Here is a 26,083-nt window from a genome sequence, read left to right on the forward strand (position 1 = left end):
CCATGCACAAAGCTTTGTTGACAATCCTGAATCAGTCCTTGCCTTTCCAAATACATGTACATCCTGTCCCTTAGGATTCCCTCCAACAACTTGCCCACCACCGAGGTTTCATTTGGGTTTACTGTCTTCCCTCTTGAGTCGGTTGCGGATGATTGAGAGAAAAGATGGCTTCAGTGATCGCCTCCGATTGGAATGTCAGCATTGTACACATTGCCCAGTCCATCATGTGAACCAGCTTTCCATCCATTGACTTCATCTATCGTTCCTGCTATATCGGGAAAGCAACCAAAATAATCAAAGACCCCTACCACCCGTATACACTCTTCCATCCTCTTCGGACAGAAATATAAAAGTTTGAATACACGTATGACCAGACTGAAGAACACCTTCTTCTTTGCTATCATCAGATTTTTGAATGGACCTCTTAAATATTAATTTTGATCTCTCTCTGTACCTTCTTGACAGCTGTAACATTGTATCCTGTACTCTGTACTGTACAAGTGCAGCAGGGTAACAGAACAATTTGCCCGTAAAGCACATAAGACAACACTTTTTGTTGTACCTCAATACATGTGACAGTAATAACTCAAATATGAAAACTCACCATTGAAAGTAAATACTCTGTGATCTTAGCAAGCATTTATGAACGATTTATTCTGAATGGCGTCACAATTGAACCTGATCTTAACTTGACACTCTTACACACTTACATATGCTAACTTACTGGTTTGCATTTCACAATCAGGAATCAGGGACTTGGTTGGTAGTTTCTTTTTTTCAGGTATATTGACTCCTATTATTAATTCAGACAAAGAGGGATTTAACACTCAACTGATTTTCTGTATGTAAGACTCATAGTGTATAGTGTAAAGTATTAATGTGATTCAGGACAACACTTAGAACCCTGAGTTCAAGGTTAATGATTCAGGTCTCACTTAAGGCTTGATCATGCTATCTAGCCTGCCATTTCAGTGCATTATTGATGGGTTAGTACATTGTCAGAAGTACTGTTAATTGAAAACATTGTTAACCTGAATTATCTGTGGTGTTTCAGGTGGATGTGAAATGACTCATGGAGATATAAAAGGAAGAACAATGCAACCTATCAACATTTTTCTTCAACACACACCAAAATACCATATTGACCTCTCATACATTTCCTACATGCCATACATCTCTCACAACTTGTGAAAAGTTGTACACAACATTTTTATCACATTTTCCCAGCTTGTTGTCCTTTCTGGAAAGGCCAGCATCTGCTGCTCATTGCTTGTTACCCTGAAAAGATGATAATAGGCTGCCTTTTCAAACAGCTGCAGATCCATTTGATCATGGTGAGAAATGTTACACAATTGAATGGTTTACGAGAGCACTTCAAAAGCCAGTTAGGATTTAACCACACCAGTATGGGACCAGAGTTAGTAAGGATACTAGGTTTCTTTCATTCAGAATGTCACTAAACCAGCTGCATTTTTATGCCTCATCATTTTTAATGAAAGCAACTATTTATTTCTTGGGTTTAAAAGCAGTACTAAATTTGAAACTTCAGACTGCAATCATGGGATTTCAACTCACATTCTCTGGATTATTAGACAAAAGCTCACGGATGACTAGTACGATAACACCACTATCATATAACGTCATCATCAGATAAATGTTGAATTATTTTAAGAAACAGGACAGAGTGATAGTTACGTCCAAAATATTTCAGCACAGTAGGCACTATATTCACTTAATATGAAATGAAATTGATTTTAAGTCTATAATGTAGTTGAGTAGTTGTCAGTTTCCCTTCATTATTGAAGATGGCCATTTCTATATTCAAGGCCATCCATTGTGTATTGTGCTGAGACTGGGCAGCCTGATTGCAGGCCTACATAGCTTTCCACAGTGCAAGCAAGGAAGGATTGACTAATGTTTGTTAGCAATACCCTATCTTTCTAATCTGGCTTTTATCATTAGCTGCCTACGTCCATTGTTGTTCAAAGGAAACATGTATCATGCAGACAAGACTAAAATGTATAAATATTTAAATATTCTGTATAGTAGTGAACTGAAATTTAGGAATACTGAGGATGGAAGATGAAGTTTAAAAATTGACTGGTATTGCCAGTACATTTTGTTCAAAAAGCCAGCTACTTTTGACCAGTAGCTGCAGGAGTAATTAAACATCGGGTGATGCAGCTATTTGAATTACTACTTATGCTGGATTGTTATGTTTCTTCCAGACTGCCAGTCAACCTTAGCTTTACAGATTATGACTAAACGATGCCATGGGAAGAGAAGCTGCAATGTATATGCAAGTTCCTATGAGTTTGGTGATCCCTGTTATCCAGGCATCCGCAAATTCCTCAATGTCATCTACACCTGTGGTAAGATAGTGGAATTCATTCTCTCAACTTGTCATCAGCCAGAGGCTCATTATATAACTTTTGTAAATATAATTTAAAAGATGACATAGGGTAATCTCCTGGACTAATTTTGATTATCTGGGAGGATTGAAGATTTTTACATCATTGAGCTTTTGTGTCTCCAAGACCTTGCATGCAGTAGGTATGAGAGTAAGGTTTGGGGAAGGGAATAATTATTTAATCCATGATGTTGTGCTATCATTGATGCAAAGCGAGCTTAATAGAACAACCTTTTTGTCTAGGAGAAAGTGAGGACTGCCGATACTGGAGATCAGAGTCGAGAGTGTGGTGCTGGAAAAGCACAGCAGATCAGGCAACATCTCAGGAGCAGGAGAATCGATGTTTTGGGCATCAACCCTTCATCAGGCATAAACCTTTCTTCTGTTCCTCAGGTGCTGCCTGATGTGCTGTGCTTTTCCAGCACCACATGCTCAACTGTTATTTTCGTCTGTCAGGAACAATATGTGACATAATGGGTTTTATATTGTTAACTATTTCTGCACTTAGCCAGGCATGTTGGCATGGATGTTATTTCTGTCTGACATTACCACATGAAGTGAATCTGAATATACTTCGGTAACTTACTTTACAGTTACAATTATCGCCAACTAATTCAGAAAGACTACTCTTAAGGTTGGAAATATCTCTGTTGTACTGTGGGAAGTATCTAAGTTTCATTTGAAGTTATTGCTTCAGGAAGAGAGGGTGCAAGGATAAAATTAATGCAAAACTTTTTAAAAAGGAATGTTGACTTTTACGTTGGATTGAATTCTTATTCTCAGGTGATTTAATTTTCAAGCTCAGCTATCCAGTACTATCCTAAGTTGTAAAGCATGTATCTCAATATCTGTAACTCTCTTATGTAGAGAAACAAAATATGCTTCACCATTTCTGCATTTAAACAAATTATTATGCAGTATGATTTTCTCAAAGTTCAGGTAGGGTTGGTTCATTATTTGACTTGAGCTTTACATGATCATCTCATGCTGTTTGTACATCGACTGTCAGTGGTATTTAGTTATCCAAATGGAATGTTCTAGGTATGAAATTGTGATGATGGATAGGTTGAAATTAATTTAAGAATAACTTTGTGAACCTTTGTAATTTTAATGTTGGAATAAAGTGTGGCAAAATACAAACTTCCTTTAATGTTCAGTTTAATGTAAGAGGAAAGGATGCTGAGCTAATACAGTCCAAATGTGGAGCTAAATCCGAATCTGATATGGGAAAAGAGTCATGGAGATTTTAATACAGCATAGAAAAGGCCTTTTTGCCCAGTTTTGCTCACCTGGCATTTTAAGTACTCATCCAGATGCTTTTTAAATGTGTGAGAGTACCTGCCTCCATCATCCTGTCAGGCAGCACAATCTATACTTTTATCCCACTTTTGGGTGAGAAAAAAAATTAATAGATCTACTGTTAAACCACTTGCTTCTTATCTTAAACTTACTTTGACTAGTCTTAAATGCTTCGTTCATGCGGAAAAAATTCTCACGATCTATTCTGTCTATGCCCGTCATGATTTTGTATATCTCCATCAGATCCCCCTCAGCTTGTTCTGCTCCAAGGAACAAATCAGAACCAATCAAAATAAAAGTCTGCTTAAATGATCATCCCCCAGTTCTAATGGAGGTTGATACTGGTGCAGCCATTTTAGTGATCGTATGATCAGTCTTTAATAAAATGCACTCTGAACTCCAACGCTTAAGTTTGCGTATGACCTCGGCCAGATTGAGAATGTATACCGGGGAAGCTTTACAAATTAAGGATACAACTTTGGTTCTTGTGAGAAACAGCTGGTTCAGTTATCACTGATTTGTAGTAAAAGACTGGAGCCCATGCTTGATGGCTTGAAATTGGTTGAGAAAGGTTCACCTAGATTGGCTCAACATTTTTCAACTAGAAAATGACTGCCTTTATGAAGTCCTAATTAAAGAAGTTTTTCAGGAAGGTCTACGGACTATCAGAGGAGCCAAGGCCACCTTGTATGTTGACGAGGAACCAATTCAATGATTCTGCAAGGCCCGTACAATGCCATTTACAAAAGTGAATGCAGAAATCAGAAGGCTGGAAAGCGAAGGAATCCTCAAACTGGTCCAGCACCAGTCATACTGATTGTGAAGCTCGACGGGTCAGTTCCCCTTTGTGGGGATTTTAACAAACAGTAAACTTCTTTTCAAAGCTGAATAAATACCCAATCTCCCACATAGAGGATTTATATGCAAAGCTGACAGGGGGTTGACTTCATGAAGCAGGACATGAGCCATGCATACTTGCAATTGCAGTTAGGTGAGGATACTCAGAAATATGCCACAATTAATGTGCATCAAGGTTTGTACCAATATGCATTACAGTAACCGTTTGGGGTATTGTCAGCCTGTGCAATTTTTCAGCAGATGATAGAGAACATTTTACAAGGTCTATCCCAGGTCACCTTTTATCTAGATGATGTACTAATAACAGAGAAGACCAACAAGAAACACTTAGGAGAACTTGGACACAGTTCTTGACATTTCTCCCAAGCTGTCATATGCCTCGAAAGGGAAAATGTGTGTTCCAGACATCGTAAGTGACCTACTTGTTCTACAGAGTTGGCAAGACCGGGTTACACCCTTTGGAAGATAAAGTGAGGACGATCAATGATGCCCTGGCTACCGGAGCTTAGGTCTTGTCTTGGGTTGGTGAATTATTACAGAAAGTTCATTCATAACCTGGCCTCCATCTGAACATCTTTGCATCAAGTGTCAAAGTGGGGTCAGCCTTGAAAAAGGTCATTTAACCAAGCCATAGCTTTCGGGAAATCAAGAAACACCTATCATCCTCTAACGTGGCACTCTAAATCCAAAGTGAGATCTGGTATTGACAAGTGATACCTCCCCATACAGTACTGGAGTATTATTAGCTCATAGGTGGCCCAGTGGAGAGGAACACTCAATAGTTCATGCATCCAGAACTTTGACTAATGCAGAGCATAAATATGGCCAGATAGAAAAGGAAGGTTTGGCAGTCATAATTGGAGTCAGGAAGTTCCACCAATACCTTTATGGGTATAAATTTGTGATAATAACATACCACAAATTCTCCTTTAAGAGGACAAGGCATTGCTGCCAATGGCTTCAGGTTGAATTCAGCAGCAGGCTGTAATACTAAGTGCATATAATTATAAGTTAGACGACTGTCCTGGAGGCCAAGTAGCAAATGCAGATGCATTAAGCTGCTGCTGGCAGGTAGACCATCAGTGGTACTGCCACAAGAAGAGACCACAACAATGGGTTTAAATTTATGGACATACTTCCAGCCATAACTGACAATATCAGACTTTGGACGCAGAAAGGTTCGGTACAAGAAAATCTGAAATAGCTGGTGGTGATGGGGGAAACCAAAGGGCTGTCATGACCAGAATGGAAGCCTTTGTGGATCCAGAGAGACAAAATCACTGTAGAGGATGGCAGTGAATTGTCCTGAGCAAAGGTCACCACCAGATAACTCCTCCAGTGTCATTCAGGGGTTTCCAGAATGAAGATGTTGGTGCAAAGTTAAATCTGTTGGCCAGGATTGGATGCAGACATAGCTGTATTGGTAGGGCCATGTCCAGAATGCCAACAAGGACAGAAATTAATGTTAGTCGCTCCCTGACATTCATGGGAATGGTTGGATAAACCCTGGATTCAGTTACACGTTGACTATGCAGGTCCTATTAATGGACTTAATGTTTTTAGTCACTCAAAGTGACTGGACAAGCATAGAATTCATTCGTCAAACACGGGGGTGACGATAGAAAAACTTTGTGCATCTTTTGCAATATGCCCACACCCGAAAATGTTGGTCCCAGAAGTATTTCCTAAAATCGAATGGTATTCAACATGTAAGAACACCTTATATGACCTTGCAACTCCCTGCCATCCAGCATCCAATGGTCTGACAGAAAGAACTGTAAAAATCTTGAAGGCAGGCTTAAGGAAACAGCTTCACTAGATAGCAAACTGTCCCAGTTCCTATTTGACTGAAGGACCATCCCTCATGCAACTACAGGAATAGCTCCACCTGAGTTGGGGAGAAGACTCCACATCTGGCTAAATCTAATAATCTCTGACTTGGGGTTGGTGGGGGGTGGGTGGGGAGGCGAGTGTGAAAGAGCATCAGGAATATCAATGCTGAATACAAGACTCTGCTAAGCGAGTGAAATAATTTACTTAAGGGTATGAATTTTGGTGTAGGAACTATGGGAATCGTCCTGCATCGGTAAGAGGCTTGATCGACACAAGGTCAGGTTGAGTTAATATAAAGTTTGGGTAGGTGTGACTGTCCTGAACAAGTGCATGGACTGAATGAAAGCTGCAAATGGTAGGGGACCAAAATGTACCTGGCCCCCTGATAGCCTTTCTGACTGTTTTGGAACCAATGGGTTCTTCCTCTCTGTCAGGCATCAATGATACCTTGAAATCTGAGATGAACATGGTAGATGTCACTGCTTCGAAGAAGAGAATGAATTTCTTCCAAGATGCCCCAGGTGCAAGAGGCAGCTACAATGTGTTACACACCGCCCGTATCAGAGGCAGAGTTGGAAGAACCTGACCCAGTACTAAAACACCCCAGCAGGAGCCACAAAATTAAGAACCGGCCAATGTCCTTGGACTCTGGGAGGGATGTAGTGATTGTAAAGAGATCAGCCAGGAGGACCTCAAAATGAGTTCCCTGATTGGACCAGATTAACAGTCTCAATCAGAGAACCCTGGCTAACAGATTAGAACAGGACAGTCAGACATCCTGTTCACTCTTGGAGTTGGCCAGAGGGAGCTGGATCAGTGCCAAGGACTCTCCATGTGTAAATAAAGGGTAAATTGGTGACAGGATACTGGCCTCTGGAGTTATTTCAGTTTCCACTTACTATTTGCTTTTGTAATGCTTTAAAAAAACATGAGGTTAGAACCACAGATGGAATGAAGAACTACGGGAAAGCATCAATAGAAGATGCTGGAACCTGAACAGAAAACAACAAATGCTGGAGATCACAGTGGGTCAGGCAGCATCATGGAGAGAAAGCAAGCTAAGTTGAGATGACTTCTTCAGAGTTAACGTGAAGAGTAGATGGGGCAGTATTTATGCAATTGTGGGAGTGGGGGTTTGGAGTGCTGGGGGAGAAAGGCTGTTGATAATCCAGATTAAGTGATTGGAATGTGAGAATGGCACATTTCCAGTCCATGTGCAGGCATGACCACAACCTTCCATAGCTGGTCATTTTAACACAGTTGTCCTGCTCGCATGCCCACATGTTTGTCCTCGGCATGCAACAATGCTCCAGCAAATCACAACACAGACTGGAGCAGCACATCTCATCTTCAAACTAGGCAATTTACAACCTTCTGCTGTCAATATTGAATTCAAAACCTTCAAACTGTGAACCCACTCTTCCCTTCCTTTTAGCTTTGCTTATTACATTCTCTGGCACCTTCTCTCCCCTTCCCCCACCCCAGTGGGACTGTATGTTCTTTCCAGTCTAGCAGTTAGACAGACCACTGTTCTGTCACTTTCACATTCTGACCACTTAGTCTGAATTATTAACATCCCTTCTCTCCCAGCATTCCAACCATCTCGCTCCCACTATTGCATAAATGCTGTCCCCTCCACACTTCACTTTAGCTCTGGTGAAGAGTCATCTAGATTTGAAATGTTCACTTGCTTTCTCTCTATGGATGCAGCCTGACCAACTGTGATCTCCAGCACTTTTTGTTTTCAGAAAGAATCAACATGTTGCCTCCCTATTTTAGAGACCATCAATTTATACTGAATTACAATAATTATAATGCTTCATGTTTATGAATGATTCAAGTTAGGCTTCAAGTTAACATGTCTACTCTTCCATCCCTTCCAGAACTGCTTTCAGAGGCTTGTTCTGTTTTTCAGTCCATTTTGATTGCTACACAGCTTACTGGCTGTCAGCATCAGACAAAGCTGTGCATTGAAGAGTTTATGATCCGCGCTCTAATTTAGTTATCTTTAGTTAATAATTTGTAGCTCTTCATGATCCACTATTATTTACCTAGTGTGACAAGTCATATATTCGCTTGACTATCAATTAATAGTGTCATTCATAGATTAAAATTTTAAAGGAAAAGGCAAGAATCATACTTTTAACTTTTAACATTTATCATGTTTGTATGTAAAAACACATAAAAATGTATTGTTTTCTCAACCATCGACAATGTCGGTTTATATAACTATAACTTGTGTATGGAATCAATCAGAATTCAGAGTTGTAAACATGAATATTCAGAAAGATTCTATTATCTTGATGATTGTCTGAATGCACTTGGAGCTGAAAGCAAAAATCTGACTGACATTGATTAATTGATTATTCATGTGTAACTTGACTCTTAGCATCAATTTGCCATTCTTGATCTATCTTATTTTGTGGCACCAGGTACAGTAGGAAATTGGCAGAGAACTGTTATGTTGATTGATCTTGATTCATTTCAGTAACTAAAGGAACTGCTTATTAATATGGTGTTTAGTAATATCTAAGCAGAGCCACATTGGTTGCGTGGAATTGTGAAGTATATCTGATATGGGAAATATTCCTTTGACTTCTATGATTTACCAACATAAACCTCATTCCTATTTCAGTGAAAAATATGTCATTGTGTATGCACCATTTTTTGGGCACTCAATCCATAAAGTTTCCTTTCATGAAAACGTGTCTCAATAATTATAAATCCATGAAGTAATATTGTTTTTGTCTGATGATGGTCAAGTCCTTAGATTGGTGGCAGACTGAATATATTGGGTTTGATGCATGGTCTGCTACACGTACCACCTCTGTGCTCCATCTGCAGCTACCAGAGACCTGTTTAGCTCCTGTCTGTACCCCAATGTGTAATATTATAAAATATTCATAGTGCATAATTTATCAGTGTCAACATTAGACTAATTTTAGAAACTGTAATTTCTGGTCAGATGAATGCAAAATATGTCATATCACTTTAGATTCCTTCCGTGGAACAAATACCAGGGAAGTTCGATTTTCTGAATATTGGATTATCCAAAGGAGATCTCGAGGTCCCAATAGAAATATTACATGAAAGAGCTGTTTCAACCCTGATCACATCTATTTTTTACACTGATTAAAAATTATCTCTGCCAAGAACAGTCCTGGACATAGAAGAGAGCCCAGGCGCCATCTCCAAATGATGCACCACCTGCCCTCTCTCCCTCTCCCCACACTTTCCCTGGAGTTCTACAGAGGGGTGAACCTTAAACCCCCTTTCCCCAGATATTCTCTCTAACATTGTCCCCTACAGGGCAGAGGTGCAACTTGTCAAAAAGTTATGTTTGTGTGTTGAGGGGGCAGGCTGGGGCAGTGTTGGATGGGGTTTTGGGGGCGGGCGGGATGCGGTGTTGGATGAGGTTTTGGTAGGGGGGGGCAGTGTTGGATGGGATTGGGGTTGGGTATGGGGCAGACATGGTTTGGGGGATGGGCAGGGGTGGGGGGGGGGGCGATGCCTCACGCATAGTGTGCTAAAGTCTCCTGAACAGGGAGCAGACTTAATAGAAAACTCCCGAGCCCCAGAGGAAAGGCATTGAATCGATTAACCGAATAATCAATTATCCAAACGAAATAATGCCTGCCCATCTTGTTCAGATAATCGAGGTTCCTTTGTACTCCAATTTCTAGTTCCAAGAAAGTAAGTTAAAACTAATGGTTGTATGATCAAGATGTCTAATTGTCCTCACTATCTGTTGTGCTGCTGTTATTTCATTCACCAGCAGAGGGAGTTCCACAAGTTTCTGGATAAGTTAGTTTGCATATGAAGTAGTTTAGATTTTGCTATAATTGTGTTCTAAGATGCAGGGAGCAATCTTTAGGTTCCAGGGACCTTCAGTACCAATGTGGCAAAGTCTCTGGAAAGTCTTTTGATAGTAAAAGGTGGCAGTGGAGTTTATTCTTTGATTCCATTTTCAAGGCAACCCTCATCCTCATCTGAAGTGCCTTTTGTCAGAACATTGAGCTGTTACTGGCCAGATATGCCCAAAGATATCATGATAGAATTGCTGCGATGTGCATTTATCAAGTTAAGATCTTCCTGAAGAGGCAAAAAGCAGAAGAAATAGGTGTCAAGCCATCCAGGTGTATTGGACTTGCTGGCTGGAGGGAGGTTGCTTTTGGGATCACTTTCAGTTGTATAGGAACATTAAATCACAGAAAGGTTTGCTGGGCAGAATAAGCCATTTGTCCAACATGACTGTGTCATCCAAAAATGAGCTATCCAGTATAACCCCACCTTCTACCTCTTGTTACATAGTTTGTAGCAATACAGGAGTCGATCCAATGCTTTATCAAATATGCAGAGGGTTTCTGGCTCTACCAACTTTTCAGACGGTGAGTTTTAGATCTTTTTGGGTAGGTAGATTCTAGCTGAAACCTAGCCTCCTTTAATTCCTTTGACCAAGAACAATCCTGGTCGCTCTTCTATAGGAAGGATTTTGTTAAACTTGAGAGGGTGCAGAAAAGATGTATAAGAATCTTTCTGGGACTTAGAGGGTTTGAGCTATTGGGAGAGGCTGAACAGGCTGGAGTGTTTTTTTTCCCTGGAGTATTGGAGGCTGAGAGGTGACCCAACAGAGATTAATAAAATAATGAGATGCATGGATAGGATAAATAGCCAAGGTCTTTTTCCTGGGGTGGGGGAATCCATAACATAGCTTTAAGGTAGAGGGGAAAGATCTAAAAAGGAACTTGCGGGGTAACTATTTTCCATGCAGAGGAAGGTGGGTGTCTGTAGTGAGCTGTCAGAGGAAGTGGTGGTGAGAACAATTACAACATTTAACAGGCACCTGGATCGGTATAAGAAAGGAAGGGTTTAGAGGGATATGAGCCAAATGCTGGCAAATGGGACTAGATCAAATTGGGATGTCTGGTTGGTGTGGATAAGTTCAACTATAGGATCTATTTCCATGCTGTATGAATCAATGAGTCTACTTATTCTTTCAATTGGCCCTGGTTATTGACTCTTGGATAATGGAAACAAGTCCTTTCTATTCTCTCCGCTTAAGCTCCTCAAGTTTATGCACCTCATTTAAATTTCCCATCAGCCTACTCAATTCCTCAAACAAACACCACCTGTTATGATTAGCTTTGATTTGGAAGAAGTATGATGTGCAGCAGATCAGAGACTAAGAATTCTGTGGTGAAGAACTCATCTCCTATCTTCCCGGTACCCCTCCTCCCTCTACAAGGCCCAAGTCACATGTGTGATTAAATACTCCCCACTTGCCTGAATGAATGCAGCTTTTACAGCACTCAAGAAACTTGATACCGTGCAGAACAAAACAACTTGCTTGATTAGCACCATGTCCACCACCTACAATGTACGTTTCTTCAGCACAATGGTAGCAGTATGTATTATTTACAAGATGCACTGTAACAATTTACCAAGACCTCTTTAGCAGAACTTTCTAAACTCACAACCTCTACCACCTAAAAGGATAAAGGCAGCCTACAGAAACAAACAATGCCACCTGCAAGTTTCTTGCCAAGTTTCATACTATCCTGACTTGAAAATATATAATTATTTCTTCACTGTTGTTAAGTTAAAAATCTGTAACTCTTCCTAACAGGTCTGTGGGTGTCCCTATCCCTATAGGGATACCTTCCTATAGTCTGCAGATTTCCTTGTCACTATCCTATCAATTACATGACAAATTTTCATGTCCTTTACAAATCTCTTAATCATGCCTCCTACACGTAGATTATTGATATGTATCATGAACAGCAATACACTGCGCAGAACCACGCTGGAAGTAGTCTTGCCAAGTCTTACTCTCTTTACCTCTTCTTTTTGTCCATCTTTAACCTTCTTTAGGATGGCCTGGAGAGGTATGACTTACGGAATATCAATCAAATGATTCTGAGCATGTAGATGACTACATGGTAGTCAAAAGATGTAAGGCTGGGGTGAAACACTGGCACTATGTAAGGGTGCTCATTTATATGTCTTGGTCAATAAAACTGTGGGAGAACTGAGTTGCAAAGTCAGAAATCAGAAAATTCTTCAAACCTCAGAAACTTCCAGTGTTTACATAAAATTAAGTGACTGAGTTGCCACATATGTTTTATTGGGTTTAACTTTTTAAATGTGCTATACTACCATGAAACCAAATTTTAAGAAATAAAATCTTCAATGATTTTCTTTTTTGTTGCGTACAATGGTAAACTGAAGATGAGTTTGTAATTTACAGTGCTCCAAGGGTGCTTCTGGAGATTTGGCAAACTGATAGCATAATGTGGCAAATGTGTTTCCTCAAGGATTTCAAAGAAATTCAGGGAAAATTTTGATTAGATTTTAGTGCAATTGTAAAAAGGAATGGTGAAGTTTAATGGACTTAATAATCACAGGAAACCTTACCCTGAGGTGCTGCGGTGTCTCATGTTGCTGAAAGTAAGTGCATAGAGATGTTTAATTCCTAACTCTGATGAGATGATGATAGTCAATGACATGCCTAGCAGGGGCACTGAGGCATCTGTTTCAAAATTGTATGACATTATTCATTATCACTGAAGTACATTGTGTCTTGTTTGATTTGTAAGGAAAGTAAGAAGTGTCAGAGAATGTCCTGTAAGATCAGAATTAGCTTGTTGAGAGCAGACAATAGTGGAGTGAAAAGAGATTGGTTGCAGGGAATAGGTTTCCTGAGTTGATACCAGTTCAGGATCTTATATTTAGCTAATTAATTTAACAAATAGTGCATTTGCACTAAGAATAAGCTATAGTTTGCTTAAGTGAAAAGAGTTGAGAGTGTGTTGCTGCAGGTCAGACAGCATCCGAGGAACAGGCAAATCGATGTTTCGGGCATAATCCCTTCATCAAGAATGTGGCTGGTGGGCCGGGGCTGAGAGATAAATTGGGTGGGGTGGAGTTGGGGTTGGTGGGAAGGTAGCTGAGGAAAGTGATAGGTGAATGAAGATGAGGGAGAAGGTGCTAGGTCAGATGGGGGAGTAATGGACAGGTCTGGAGGGCGGTGCCGAGTTGGAGGCTTGGGACTGGAATAGGTGGGGGGAGGGGAAATGAGGAAATTAGTAAAATCCACATGAATCTCGTGTAGTTGTAGGGTCCCAAGGAGGAAGATGAGGCGTTGTTCCTCCAGGCGTCGGGTAGTTAGGGTTTGGAGGAAGCCCAGGACCTGCATGTCCTTGGTGGAGCGGAAGGGGGAGTTGAAGTGATCGGCCACAGGATAGTGGGATTGTTTGGTGCATGTGTCCCAGAGATGTTCTCTGAAACGATCCCCAAGTAGGCGTTTTGCCTCCCCGATGTAGAGGAGACCACGTTGGGTGCAACGGATACAGTAGATGACATTTATAGATGACATTTATACAGGTACATTTCGGCTTTCCAATCTCTCTCCCTCGCAATGTGCTGTCCTACACCCCCTCTGCTCCAACCCTAACCTCACCATCAAGCCAGTAAACAAGGGGGCACTGTGGTAGTTTGGCACACTGACCAGTACACCACTGTAGCCAGATGCCAACTTGTAGACACCTCCTCCTACTGTCCCCTTGACCACGACCTCACCTCCCATCCCAAACTATCATCTCCTAGACCATCCACAACCTCATCAGCTCTGGGGATCTGCCATCGACAGCTTCCAACCTCGTCATCTGCAAAAGCTGCACCGCCCAATTCTACCTCCTACCGAAGATTCACAAACCTGACTTCCCCAGTTGACCCATTGTCTCATCCTGCTCCTGTCCCATTGAACTCATGTCTGCATACCTTGACACTGCCCTGTCCTCCTTCATCCAGGAACTCCCCACCTACGTTCGGGACATCACCCACGCCCTTCACCTTCCTCATTTCCCCTCCCTCGACTTTATCCTAGTCCCATGCCTCCAACTTGGCACCACCCTCTTGACTTGTCCATAGTCTTTCCCATCTATCCACTCCACCCTCCTCTCCAACCTATCACCTCTTACCCACCTTCACCTACTTATTGCATTCTCAGCTACCTTCCCCCCAACCCCCAGCCCAACCTCCTTCCCATTTATCTCTCAGCACCCCGGCCCACAAGCCTCATTCCTGATGAAGAGCTTATGCCCGAAACATCGATTCTCCTGCTCCTCAGATGCTGCCTGACCCACTGTGCTTTTCCAGCAACACATTCTCGACTCTGATCCCCAGCATCTGCAGTCCTCATTTTCTCGTACAATTCTCGTCACTCAGTTATAGGAAGGATGTTACCAAGACTGAAAGGTTTGAGTTATGAGAGAGGCTGGATAAGCTGGGGTTATTTTTCCCTGAAGCATTGGAGGCTGAAGGTTACCTTTGTACAGCTTTATAAAATCATGAAGGGCCTGCCTCATTCAGTAGATGTCCAGCATGGTCAGTACTGATACTACTGAGGCAATCTTGATGCTGGTTATTGAAATCCATTATTTACCCTTGCTTTTCTACAAGACAATTCTCCTAATTTTGTATATATGGCCAGATTTTAATGAGGAGGGATTTCAGAGTAAACTGATCTGAGTATGTTGTCTTTCCGCATGAATCTGACACAAAGGTCACAAAAGTAGTTAAGAGGTGAAATTCTGCTCTGTTGACAAAACAACATTTTCTCTAGTACAGTTGCAAACATTAAACTGAGAATTGGTGGTTTTGAAGTATTGATATATGGAAGGAAATGATGCATATAATAATAGTAATTAAAATATCAGATATTGAAATCAATTGAACTGCAGAAATATTTAAAATTGAAAGAGTAGCCTCCTTATCTGCTATCAAGATTTCTGCTTTTACCAGGCAGGCTGACTCACATGGCTTTCTGATAACATATTGGATACTGGTTAAGGAATTGCTGTGGAAGCAGAGGCGTTGATGTCCAGAGAGGGGCAATGTGAACAACTTACTGTGCTACTGGCACTTCAAGCATTGCAATATCACTTGTCTGTAGGAGAGTCTTGCCACCTCCAGGAATTCTTTAGAAGATGGGTTACTCTAGAAATTCACTATTAATTTGATTCATCAATCTTTGCGAAGAAGCTATCCAACTTCCTAAGAAACAGCACAGGCTTTTGTTCACAGATTGCTTGTATCTCACATGTTTCTGTCAAAGCTGAAGACTGAGTTCTATTGTGAGGGTCTGGCTGTCCAGAAAAGAACATTTGCAATTAACCCAGTAAAATCTGAACAAATGTCAATATTTACCTCCAAAGCTTTGGATATACAAGAGATTTCTTCACATTACATTGGCTTTTAATCACACATTGCTTGTTTCCTATTTGAGTTTCCATCATGGGGGAGATAGTAGTAGACCCTAAGAAGCAGTATTAGAACCATAATATGATTCAAATTGTCATCATGTATAAGTCTTAATCTCCATCAAGTCTGCATATGTATATCTTCTGCTTCAGTGATGCAGCTCTGTCTGGCAGAAGCACTGTTGAGATTTTGCAGTCATAGATTCCTTCTTGCTCACAAGATGTTTCACTGGGAACCAGCATGCATTTTTAATCATTTTTTCAGATCTAGGGAAATTGCAGACATGTTAAGGGGTAGATGGAAGTTACTAGAACAGCACTGACATTCTGGCCTAGATATCTCCTATGAAATAGTGATAGATTAATTTTATGAATTCAGATGATTTAATTTACAAATAAGGCACAAGGACTAAATTATTATTTTCTTGTTATAATATTAAGATGCAGGGAATGTGACAAGTTGGATCCAAAATTGGCTCAATGATACAGAATAAAGGGTAACAGTTGATGAATGTTTTTGTGATTGGAAAAAAGTTTTCAGTGGCTCAATGTTGGGCCCTGAGTTATTTATGGCCTATTTTAATGATTTAGATTTAATTTTATATTTATAGACAATACAAAAATCGGCCCTAAAGTTAATAAATTAAAGGATGGCTGTGGCTGCAAAATAAAATTCATGGTTTGGTTGAGTGGGTGGAAGACAGGCAAATGGAATTAAATCCAGGAAGGTGTGAGGTGCATTTAGGGAGAGCAAACTAAGCAAGGGAACACACAGTAAAGGCAAGGGTATTGAGAAGGGTAGAGGAAGTGAGAGACTTTGGAGTGCACGTCCACTGGTCCTTGAAAGGTAAGGTGCTACAGAAAGCATATGGAATGTTTTCCTTCATTGAGTGAGGTATTGAATACAAAATCAGGGATATTATGCTGGAATTATATAAAACATTGGTTTGGCCACAGCTGGAGTTTCCTGTACAGTTCTGAGTACCAGATTACTGCAATAACATAGAGAGAAAATACAGAAGAAATTTTTAAGAAAATTGTCAGGACTTTACAATTGAGGAAAGATTGGATAGGTGAGTTATTTTTCTTAGATCAGAGGAGGCTGAGGAATGCTTTAAGATTGCAACATAATAAGGGAGTTAGTGAGACAAGGAAGAACTATTTTCACTAATAATGAGGCCAATTACCAGGAGTTTCAGATTTAAGGTGATTGGAGAAGTATTAGAGGGAATGTGAGGAAAAATATTTTCACTCTGAGTATGGTGGGTGTTTGGAAATTCGCTGTCCAGTTTCATGGTTAGATGAAAATTGACAACTCATTTGAAAGGAACCTGGATCTGCACCAGAAGTGCTGTTGTATAGAACAAATGCTGGAAAGTGAGATTAGAGTGGGTAGCTAGTTTATTAAGCTGATACAGATACAATGAGCTGAGTGGCTTTCCAGCTCAGCACTGTCCTCATGACCTGTCCTACCTGCCAATCTCCCTTCCCACCTATCCGATCCACCCTCCCCTCTGACCTATCACCTCCATCCCCACCCCTATTCACCCATTGTACTCTTTGCTACCTTCCCTCACCCTCCTCTCTGACCTATCACCTCCATCCCCACCCCCATCCACCTATTGTATGATTTTTCCTGCTCCTCGGATGCTGCCTGACCTGCTGTGCTTTTCCAGCACCACTCTGATCTAAGCCCTGAATGGCTTTCTGTGCCATAATGTTTCAATGGTTTCTATGTTACTGTAGGGTTGTGCAAATAATCATTCAAAAAGTGGAAAGATTTCACAAGGGCTTGATCAATAGCTATGCTATTTAAAGCTGTTGAAATCTGTCTCTTCATAATCAAGTTGGAAATCTCATCAGATACAAAAGTGATATTCTGATGGCATTCTGGGAAAGGATGAGGCCCACATCCTGGTCAATAAGCAGTTTGTGCCCGATGGTAGAATGATTTCTGAAGAATAACTTGGGTTTATTCCTGATTCTGACCAGAAAAAGAGGTGCCATTAATACTATACTACTGAAAGAATCACAGCAACTCTGAAGGAAATTTCTCATTTTCTCACAGGCCAGTCTATTTTTAAACATACCTCAATCAAAAAGTGACATAATCATCTTAAGGCAATGTTCCAAGCAACTACCTAATAAGGTAGGTGAACTTGCAGCGTGGGTTGGTACCTGGGACTTCGATGTTGTGGCTATTACGGAGACATGGGTAGAACAGGGACAGGATTGGCTGTTGCAGGTTCCAGGGTTTAAATGTTTTAGTAGGGTCAGAGGTGGGGGTAAAAGAGGGGGAGGTGTGGCATTGCTTGTCAAAGATAGTATTACAGCTGTGGAAAGGATGATGGATGAAGACTCGCCATCTGAGGTAGTTTGGGTTGAGGTTAGGAATAGGAAAGGTGAGCTCATCGTGTTAGGAGTTTTCTACAGGCCTCCTAATAGTCCTAAAAACGTAGAAGAAAGGATTGCGAGGATGATTCAAGAGAAGAGTGAAAGTAATAGGGTGGTTGTTATGGGGGCTTTAACTTTCCTGATATTGATTGGGAAAGCTATAGCTCAAGTTCGTTAGATGGGTCAGTGTTTGTCCAATGTGTGCAGGAGGGTTTCCTGACACAATATATAGATAGGCCAACAAGAGGTGAGGCCATACTGGATTTGGTTCTGGGTAATGAACCAGGGCAGGTGTTAGAATTAGAGGTAGGTGAGCACTTTGGGGACAGTGACCACAATTCGGTGACTTTTACTCTAGTGATGGAGAGGGATAAGTGCGCACTACAGGGCAAGAGTTATAGCTGGGGGCAGGGAAATTATGATGCAGTGAGGCATGACTTAGGATGTGTGGCTTGGAAAAGTAAGCTTCAAGGCAAGGGCGTAATTGATATGTGGAGCTTGTTCAACGAGCAACTATTGAGTGTCCTTGATAAGTATGTACCCGTCAGGCAGGGAGGAAAGGGTCGTGTGAGGGAGCTGTGGTTTAATAAGGAATTGGAATCCCTTGTTAAATGGAAGAGGGCGGCCTATGTAAAGATGAGGCGTGAAGGTTCAATTGGGGCGATTGAGAGTTATAAGGTAGCCAGGAAGGACCTGAAGAGAGAGCTAAGAGCAGCAAGGAGGGGACATGAAAGGTCCTTAGTTGGTAGGATTAGGGAAAACCCTAAGGCTTTCTATAGATATGTCAGGAATAAAAGAATGACTAGGGTAGGAATAGGTCCAGTCAAGGATAGTAGTGGGAAGTTGCGTGTGGAGGCTGAAGAGATTGGGGAGACATTGAATTAATACTTTTCGTCAGTATTCAATCAGGAACAGGACATTGTTGTCAATGTGAGTACTGAGTCACAATTAAGTAGAATGGATGGCTTTGAGGTATGTAGAGAAGAGGTGTTGGAAATTCTGGAAAGGGTGAAAATAGATAAGTCCCCTGGGCCTGATGGCATTTATCCTAGGATTCTCTGGGAAGCAAGGGAGGAGATTGCAGAGCCATTGGCCTTGATTTTTATGTCCTCGTTGTCTACAGGAGTAGTGCCAGAAGATTGGAGGCTAGCAAATGTGGTTCCCTTGTTCAAGAAGGGGTGTAGGGATAACCCTAGTAACTATAGGCCGGTGAGTCTCACTTCTGTTGTGGGCAAAATCTTAGAGAGAATTGTAAGGGATAGGATTTATGAACATCTGGATAGGAATAATGTGATCAAGGATAGTCAGCATGGTTTTGTGAAGGGCAGGTCGTGCCTCATAAACCTTATTGAATTCTTTAAGAAGGTGACTAAGGAGGTGGACGAGGGGAAAGCGGTAGATGTGGTGTATATGGATTTTAGTAAGGCATTTGATAAGGTTCCCCATGGTAGACTACTGCAAAAAATACGGAGGTATGGCATTGAGGGTGAGTTGGAGGTTTGGATCAGGAATTGGTTGGCTGGAAGAAGACAGAGGGTAGTAGTTGATGGCAAAGGTTCATCTTGGAGTGCCGTCACTAGCGGTGTTCCGCAAGGATCTGTTTTGGGACCATTGCTGTTTGTCATTTTTATAAATGACCTGGAGGAGGGGTTAGAAGGTTGGGTGAGCAAGTTTGCAGATGATACGAAAGTCGGAGGAGTTGTAGACAGTGAGGAAGGATGTGGCAGGTTACAGCAGGATATAGATAAGCTGCAGAACTGGGCAGAAAGGTGGCAAATGGAGTTCAATGTAGCTAAGTGTGAGGTGATTCACTTTGGTAAGAGTAATAAAAAGATGGGGTACTGGGCTAATGGACGGATACTTGGTAGTGTGGATGAGCAGAGGGATCTTGGTGTCCATGTACACAGATCTTTGAAAGTTGCCACCCAGGTAAATAGTGCGGTGAAGAAGGCATATGGCGTACTGGCTTTTATTGGTAGAGGAATTGAGTTCCGGAGTACTGAGGTCATGTTGCAGTTGTATAAGACTCTGGTGCGGCCGCATCTGGAGTATTGTGTGCAGTTTTGGTCGCCATACTATAGGAAGGATGTGGAGGCACTGGAACGGGTGCAGAGGAGGTTTACCAGGATGTTGCCTGGTATGGTAGAAAGATCGTATGAGGAAAGGCTGAGGCACTTGGGGTTGTTTTCATTGGAGAAAAGAAGGTTTAGGGGTGACTTGATAGAGGTGTACAAGATGATTAGGGGTTTAGATAGGGTCGACAGTGAGAATCTTTTTCCACGTATGGAGTCAGCTATTACAAGGGGGCATAACTTTAAATTAAGGGGGGGTAGGTATCGGACAGATGTTAGGGGTAGGTTCTTTACTCAGCGAGTCGTGAGTTCATGGAATGCCCTGCCAGTAGCAGTGGTGGACTCTCCCTCATTATGGGCATTTAAGCGGGCATTGGATAGGCATATGGAGTATAGTGGGCTAATGTAGGTTAGGTGGGCTTGGATCGGCGCAACATCGAGGGCTGAAGGGCCTGTACTGCGCTGTATTCTTCTATGTTCTATGTTCTATATGGTATTCAGTTTAAATGTAAGGGGGGAGCGTAACTGAGAGAGGAGAGAGTCCAAAACTAGTCTTTCAAACTTAAGCTCAATTATGAGAGCATAAACTCTCCCTCTATCTCACACACTCTCTCTCTCACTCTCGCACACACACACACGCACACTCTCTCTCTCTCACACACCCACTCTCTCTCTTTCTCTCTCTCATACACTGTCTCTCTGTCTCTCACGCTCACCCTCTCTCTCTCGCACACACAGTCTCTCTCTCACGCTCACTCTTTCTCCCTCACTCTCACACACAGTTTCTCTCTCACACACACATACTCACTCTTTCCCTCTCCCTCTCCCTCTCTCTCTCTCACTCACACATCACACACACTCTCTCTCTCCCTCTCTCGCCCTCCCTCTCCCTTTCTGTCTCTCTCCCATACACACTCTCTCACACACACACACTCTCTTTCTTTCTTTCTCTCTTTCTCTCACACACACTCTCACTCACTCTCACACACTCTCTTTCTGTCTCTCTTTCTTTCTTTCTTTCTTTCTTTCTCAGGCTCTCCCTCTCACTCCCCCTCCCTCTCTGTCTCTCTCACACACACACCCTCTCTCTTGCTCTCTCTCCCTCTCAGTCCCCCCACCCTTTCCCTCTCCATCTCCCTCTCTGTCTCTCTCACTCTCACTCTCACACGCACCACTCTCTCTCCCCCTCTCTCACTCACTCTCACACTCTCACACTCTCATTCACATTCTCTCTCTCTCTCTCTCACACACTCATTCTCACACTCTCTCTCTCACACACATACTCTCCCTCACACATTTTTCTCTTTTTCTTTCTCTCATGCTCTCTCTTAATCATGCTTACTCTCTCTCTCTCTCAATCATGCTTACTCTCTCTCTCTCACACACACACACTCACTCACTCACTCACTCACTCACTCACCCACTCAGACCCCTGCGCGCGCACACACACACACTCACTCAGACCCCTGCGCGCGCACACACACTCACTCACTCACTCACTCGGACCCCTGCGCGCGCGCACACACACACACAGGCTTGTGGGGTGAATTTGTACTTGCAGAATTGCATTTTGTTTTGCTCGAAAAATTGCGTAAATCAATGCCAGACTCTGAAGCTCCCACCTTCGAAATAGAATCAGTCTGACCTAACACTGGGGCATAGGCAAACTTTAACTTCAGACCTTCAATGCATTATCTGAGCTGAGATGACACCTATTGTTAAAAACTATCTTGAGAATGTAACTTTAAAAAATTCTGGCATTTTCATATGAAGGAACCGAAACTAATATGATCATTCTCAAAGATGAAAAACTTAAGCTAAATTTGTTTAATATTACATTCAATGACACTGCAATCCTATTGCTATAAAGTCTGTGTCTTAGGATTTTGCTCCACAACCACCAAATGAAGATATAGCGGTTTGAAAGCTACTGATCCCAAATAAATCTGTTGGGCTATAATCTGATGTTGTGTGATTTTTAACTTGAAATTACCAGTGCAAGGATATTGAGCAACTTGTTGGAGCCATGCAGTAATGGGTCCCATCGTTCTGATGAATTTTATAATCGTTTCTTGAAAGAAATCAACAAGGGAAATCCCATTAACACAATTTATTGAAGTTCTTGAAGATGTAAAGTTCAGTGGATAACAGAGAACCAGAAGATGCACTGCACTTTGATTTCCAAGTGTCAGCTAATAAGATGCCACATTATAGGTTGTTGCAGAAAATAAAGGCTCATGATATGTAGCAGATGATATGTTGGCATATTAGAAGGTTATAGTCAACGAGGAGAAAGTGAGGACTGCATGTACTGGAGATCAGAGTCGAAGAATGTGGTGCTGAAAATGCACAGCCAGTCAGGCAGTATCCAAGGAGCAGAAGATTCAATGTTTCGTGAGAGCTTATGCTTGAAACATCGACTGTCCTGCTCCTTGAAGGTTGGACCTCTGGAGCAGGTGATGCTTGTAATTTATAGGGATCAGTTTTCTTTCACCTTTCTCATGAACTAATTTGATTGATACTAGCCACAGCACAACATATCAATATCAATGATATATAATTATCTTGAAATACTCTTGCCCTATTCCAAAAATTACCACTTGCTACAGCTCAGTTGACAATATGCTCACCTCTGAGGGAGAAGTTCAAGCCCAACTTCTAGACTTGAGCACAAAAATCAAGATGAATATTCCATTCGATTTCTGTGGCAGAACTTCAGTGTCAGAGGCACCATCTTTCTGATTTGACGTTAATCTGAGACTCCATCTGTTTTGTTCAGGTGGAAAACCCAATAAAAATCCTGTAAAAGATCCCATCACCTTATTTAAAAGTATAGCAGGAGAATTATCCCCAGCAAACTGGTCATTTTTTACTAACTATTGCAAAAGGAATCTTGTGACTCAACACATTTGCCTCTGAACCAGAAGGCCCTGGATTCAAGTCCAATTCCACAGCTTATTAATCATGGAGATAATATTCATGTTGTCATTTCAAATGTTATTTTTCAGCCTGCCATCCATCCCACATATCCATACTATTGTCTCAGGAAAGAAACAAGTGAGATTACATGACAAACAAATGAAATAAATTGCCTGTGCACAAAACTGGCTGTCATTGTCTCCTATGTTACAACAATGACTACACTTCAAAAGTAGTCCATTGAATGTAAAGCACTTTGGGATGTCATGAGGTTCTATTATCAATGCAAGACCAACTTTTTTTCTTTTATAAAAAAGGCACAAAGATGGGAATAAAAATTAATTTACTTCATTGTTTGCATTAAATACCATCATTGTTTTACAATATCTTCTAGTTCATCTGTCTCTGTGGGCAAGTGGGATGTAACAGGGCCCTTGTATATCCATTCTGACCACTTGAAGGTGGCCTGCTTCCTTGTTATTGAGAAGTGTTGAAAGGATAATAGTACTCACCTGTGGTTTAGTTTAATGGTGTGGAACATCTTGAGTAGCATCATGTCAGTCACTGGAAAAAATATATGCAGATCAGTGAAATCTCAGGCACCCATGACTGATATGAATTCTGTTGGTCTGCCTCTGGGATGCTATACTTGGGCAACTGGGCAAACAGACAAGTGATGGACTTTGTGTGGGCGTGGATTGTGATTTTCACCTAGACGTTCAAAACATTTATATACTGGAGATGAATATTGCTCAGTAATTATACAAATCCTGCTCAAAGTTGAGATTCGATTTAAATCTTCATTTTATGTTAGAAGAGCAATTGGAAACTTGATACTGAGCCCAGTTTTTCTGTTGACCCAGGAGATAAGAGTTGTTCAGAATTGATGGGAAATTGCTTTTATTACAACAATTCATAATCTCGTGGAGACTCACACTGAAATTCCGCAAATCTGGTGTGAACTTTATTTATATTGTACAGTTCCCATAAAGTAATGGTGTAAATGTGTTTCTTGTTGTGCCAATACCTTTGCCAAATCTTTCTGAGATTGATTGATATAGCTCAGCCAACTCACTAAACACTAGGGATTGCAAATTGTTGGATTTAAAATAGATTTCTCTCAGCAACCAGTTAGGCTGTTAAATAATTCGACAGGTGAATGTATTTACAAGTTCACAATAATTCGGGCATAATAAAATCTGCTTTATATTTTTCAAACGTCTTACCCGAAACTACTAAAAGTTTGTTTTACCTTAGATTCAATGTATATTGTGTTCAAGATGCAGGGTATGTACTTCTGATGACTATGAGAAGGGGAAGAAAATGTTTAGGCTCATGTTCAGGACTGAAATGGTTGGTTGGCCATAACTTATAGAAATTAAGCCTTGGACTCATTGCATAATTCTGGTGAACTTTGGGGGCGATACGATCAGATGAGATCAGAGGGAAAAAAAATTAGACCATTGAATTCTTATTTGGTCTCGATTGGAACTTCCAGTCAATCCTTACAAGTGTTTATTTTCCCTTTTAAGATCCCATAAAATTTCATTTTGCAATCATTCATGATCTCCGCTGCCACCTTCCTCACAGGTGGTGAGTTCCATGCCATTACCATTTGTTGCATGAAGGCATTCTTCTTTACATAATCCTGCGACTTCTGCCACAAATCTCCTATCTGTCTCACTTGGTCCTACCATCAGTTAATTGCAAAAGCTTTCTTTTATCAGCTTTATCTAATTTTTTTTCATGTTCTCCACCTCTATCAGATCTCCCTCCCTCAATCTCATTTGCTGCAAGTAGAACAACCCCGCTCTAGCTTGTGAGTAAAGTCACTCTGTTGAAAATCTCCAGGCAGGTTTCCTCTCAGTCAGTTTGAGCTAACTCTGATGCTGGAACGGCATGTACCACTCAGTTTCTGAACAATTAAAACTGGCTCCGTTACAAAATTCAGATTAATGAAAGAAGTTAAATTTCAGAATTCTAATGATACATGCCATACAGATACTGATATATTTACTTAATTGAGGTAGGTCTTTGGCTGCATCACTTCTAATTTCTCCGAATTGATTTATTTTACATATTGTGGCTCATTCAAATATTTTCCCAGAACTGCAAGTTGGAAATACAACCATTGTCTCTTCATTGTAAATTGAAGGAATATTAGGCAGATTAGCTCAAGGGATTTGTCTCTTGATCAAAGTAGGCATCCAGGTTAATTACCAGAGCAAATAGAAACTTTATCTGTGCCTGAAAAATTGTTTCTGAAATTATTTTGTGGTTTCCTTTAAAGTTTCATACTTCATATTTATATGAGTTGAGAATCTGTCTTATTTTTCAGTGCTGTGTAAAGAATATACAATTACCTTTAACTTTTTATACTTTTTGTTGAGTCTCTGAAAGTAATCTGCAATTTGGACAAGTATTCAGAGCTACTACCATCTACAAAGCAGGTAAAGGAGCTGGCATTGGAATTCAACAGAATGTACAAGAAGAACTGAGTATACCAAATCAAAATATGTGGGAGGAATTTTCATGGAACACACAAGTTAAGCATAGGCGGAAAAATGACTCAGACTTAATTATTTAATATTTACTAGCAGGAATATCATGTTTGTGTTGTTTCACTTGTTCTTTATCCATTGTATGCAGAAAGGATGCCTAGAGAGAATGAGAAAAAGGAGTGACCGTTTCAACTGTTGTGACAAGTTGGAACAAAAAACTTATTATTTATTTTAGCTTTCTTTCCTAAATTGTTCAGTTTTGCTGAAGATGCACTTCAGAAATTGGACCATCATGTACCTGCTTACATTATTGAGCAAACATTTGTGGGTTCTACTGTCCTGTCATTGAGGCAAGTTCCTTATCAGTTATCTGAGATATAACTGACAGGAATAGTATTTTTTTTTAATTTCATCGGATGTGAACATCATTGATCAGCATTTATTACTCATCCCTACTTTCTTCTGAGAAGGTGAATGTGAGTTGTCTTCTTGACACCTGTAGTCTATCTGCTGGAAGTACAACAACAGCACTTTTCG

The 26,083-nt window shown here is 41.0% G+C and overlaps 1 protein-coding gene across 3 annotated transcripts in view; it reads left to right on the forward strand.

Annotated features, from left to right (window-relative positions):
• eva1aa (eva-1 homolog A, regulator of programmed cell death a) overlaps positions 1-26,083 on the forward strand; it is a 374,680-nt gene that overhangs the window by 251,517 nt on the left and 97,080 nt on the right. For 2 of the 3 annotated variants that reach the window (XM_043683056.2, XM_043683068.2), the window contains one exon: positions 2,229-2,372. The exons of the other annotated variant lie outside the window; for it this stretch is intronic. In XM_043683056.2, coding sequence (XP_043538991.1) covers positions 2,229-2,372 — 144 coding nt within the window. The remainder of the gene's footprint in view (positions 1-2,228; positions 2,373-26,083) is intronic. 3 annotated transcript variants of the gene reach the window in all.

Source organism: Chiloscyllium plagiosum, unplaced genomic scaffold, assembly GCF_037043375.1.
Source record: "Chiloscyllium plagiosum isolate Xiang-an unplaced genomic scaffold, Cpla_swu_hap1 HiC_scaffold_3, whole genome shotgun sequence".
Lineage (NCBI taxonomy): Eukaryota > Metazoa > Chordata > Chondrichthyes > Orectolobiformes > Hemiscylliidae > Chiloscyllium > Chiloscyllium plagiosum.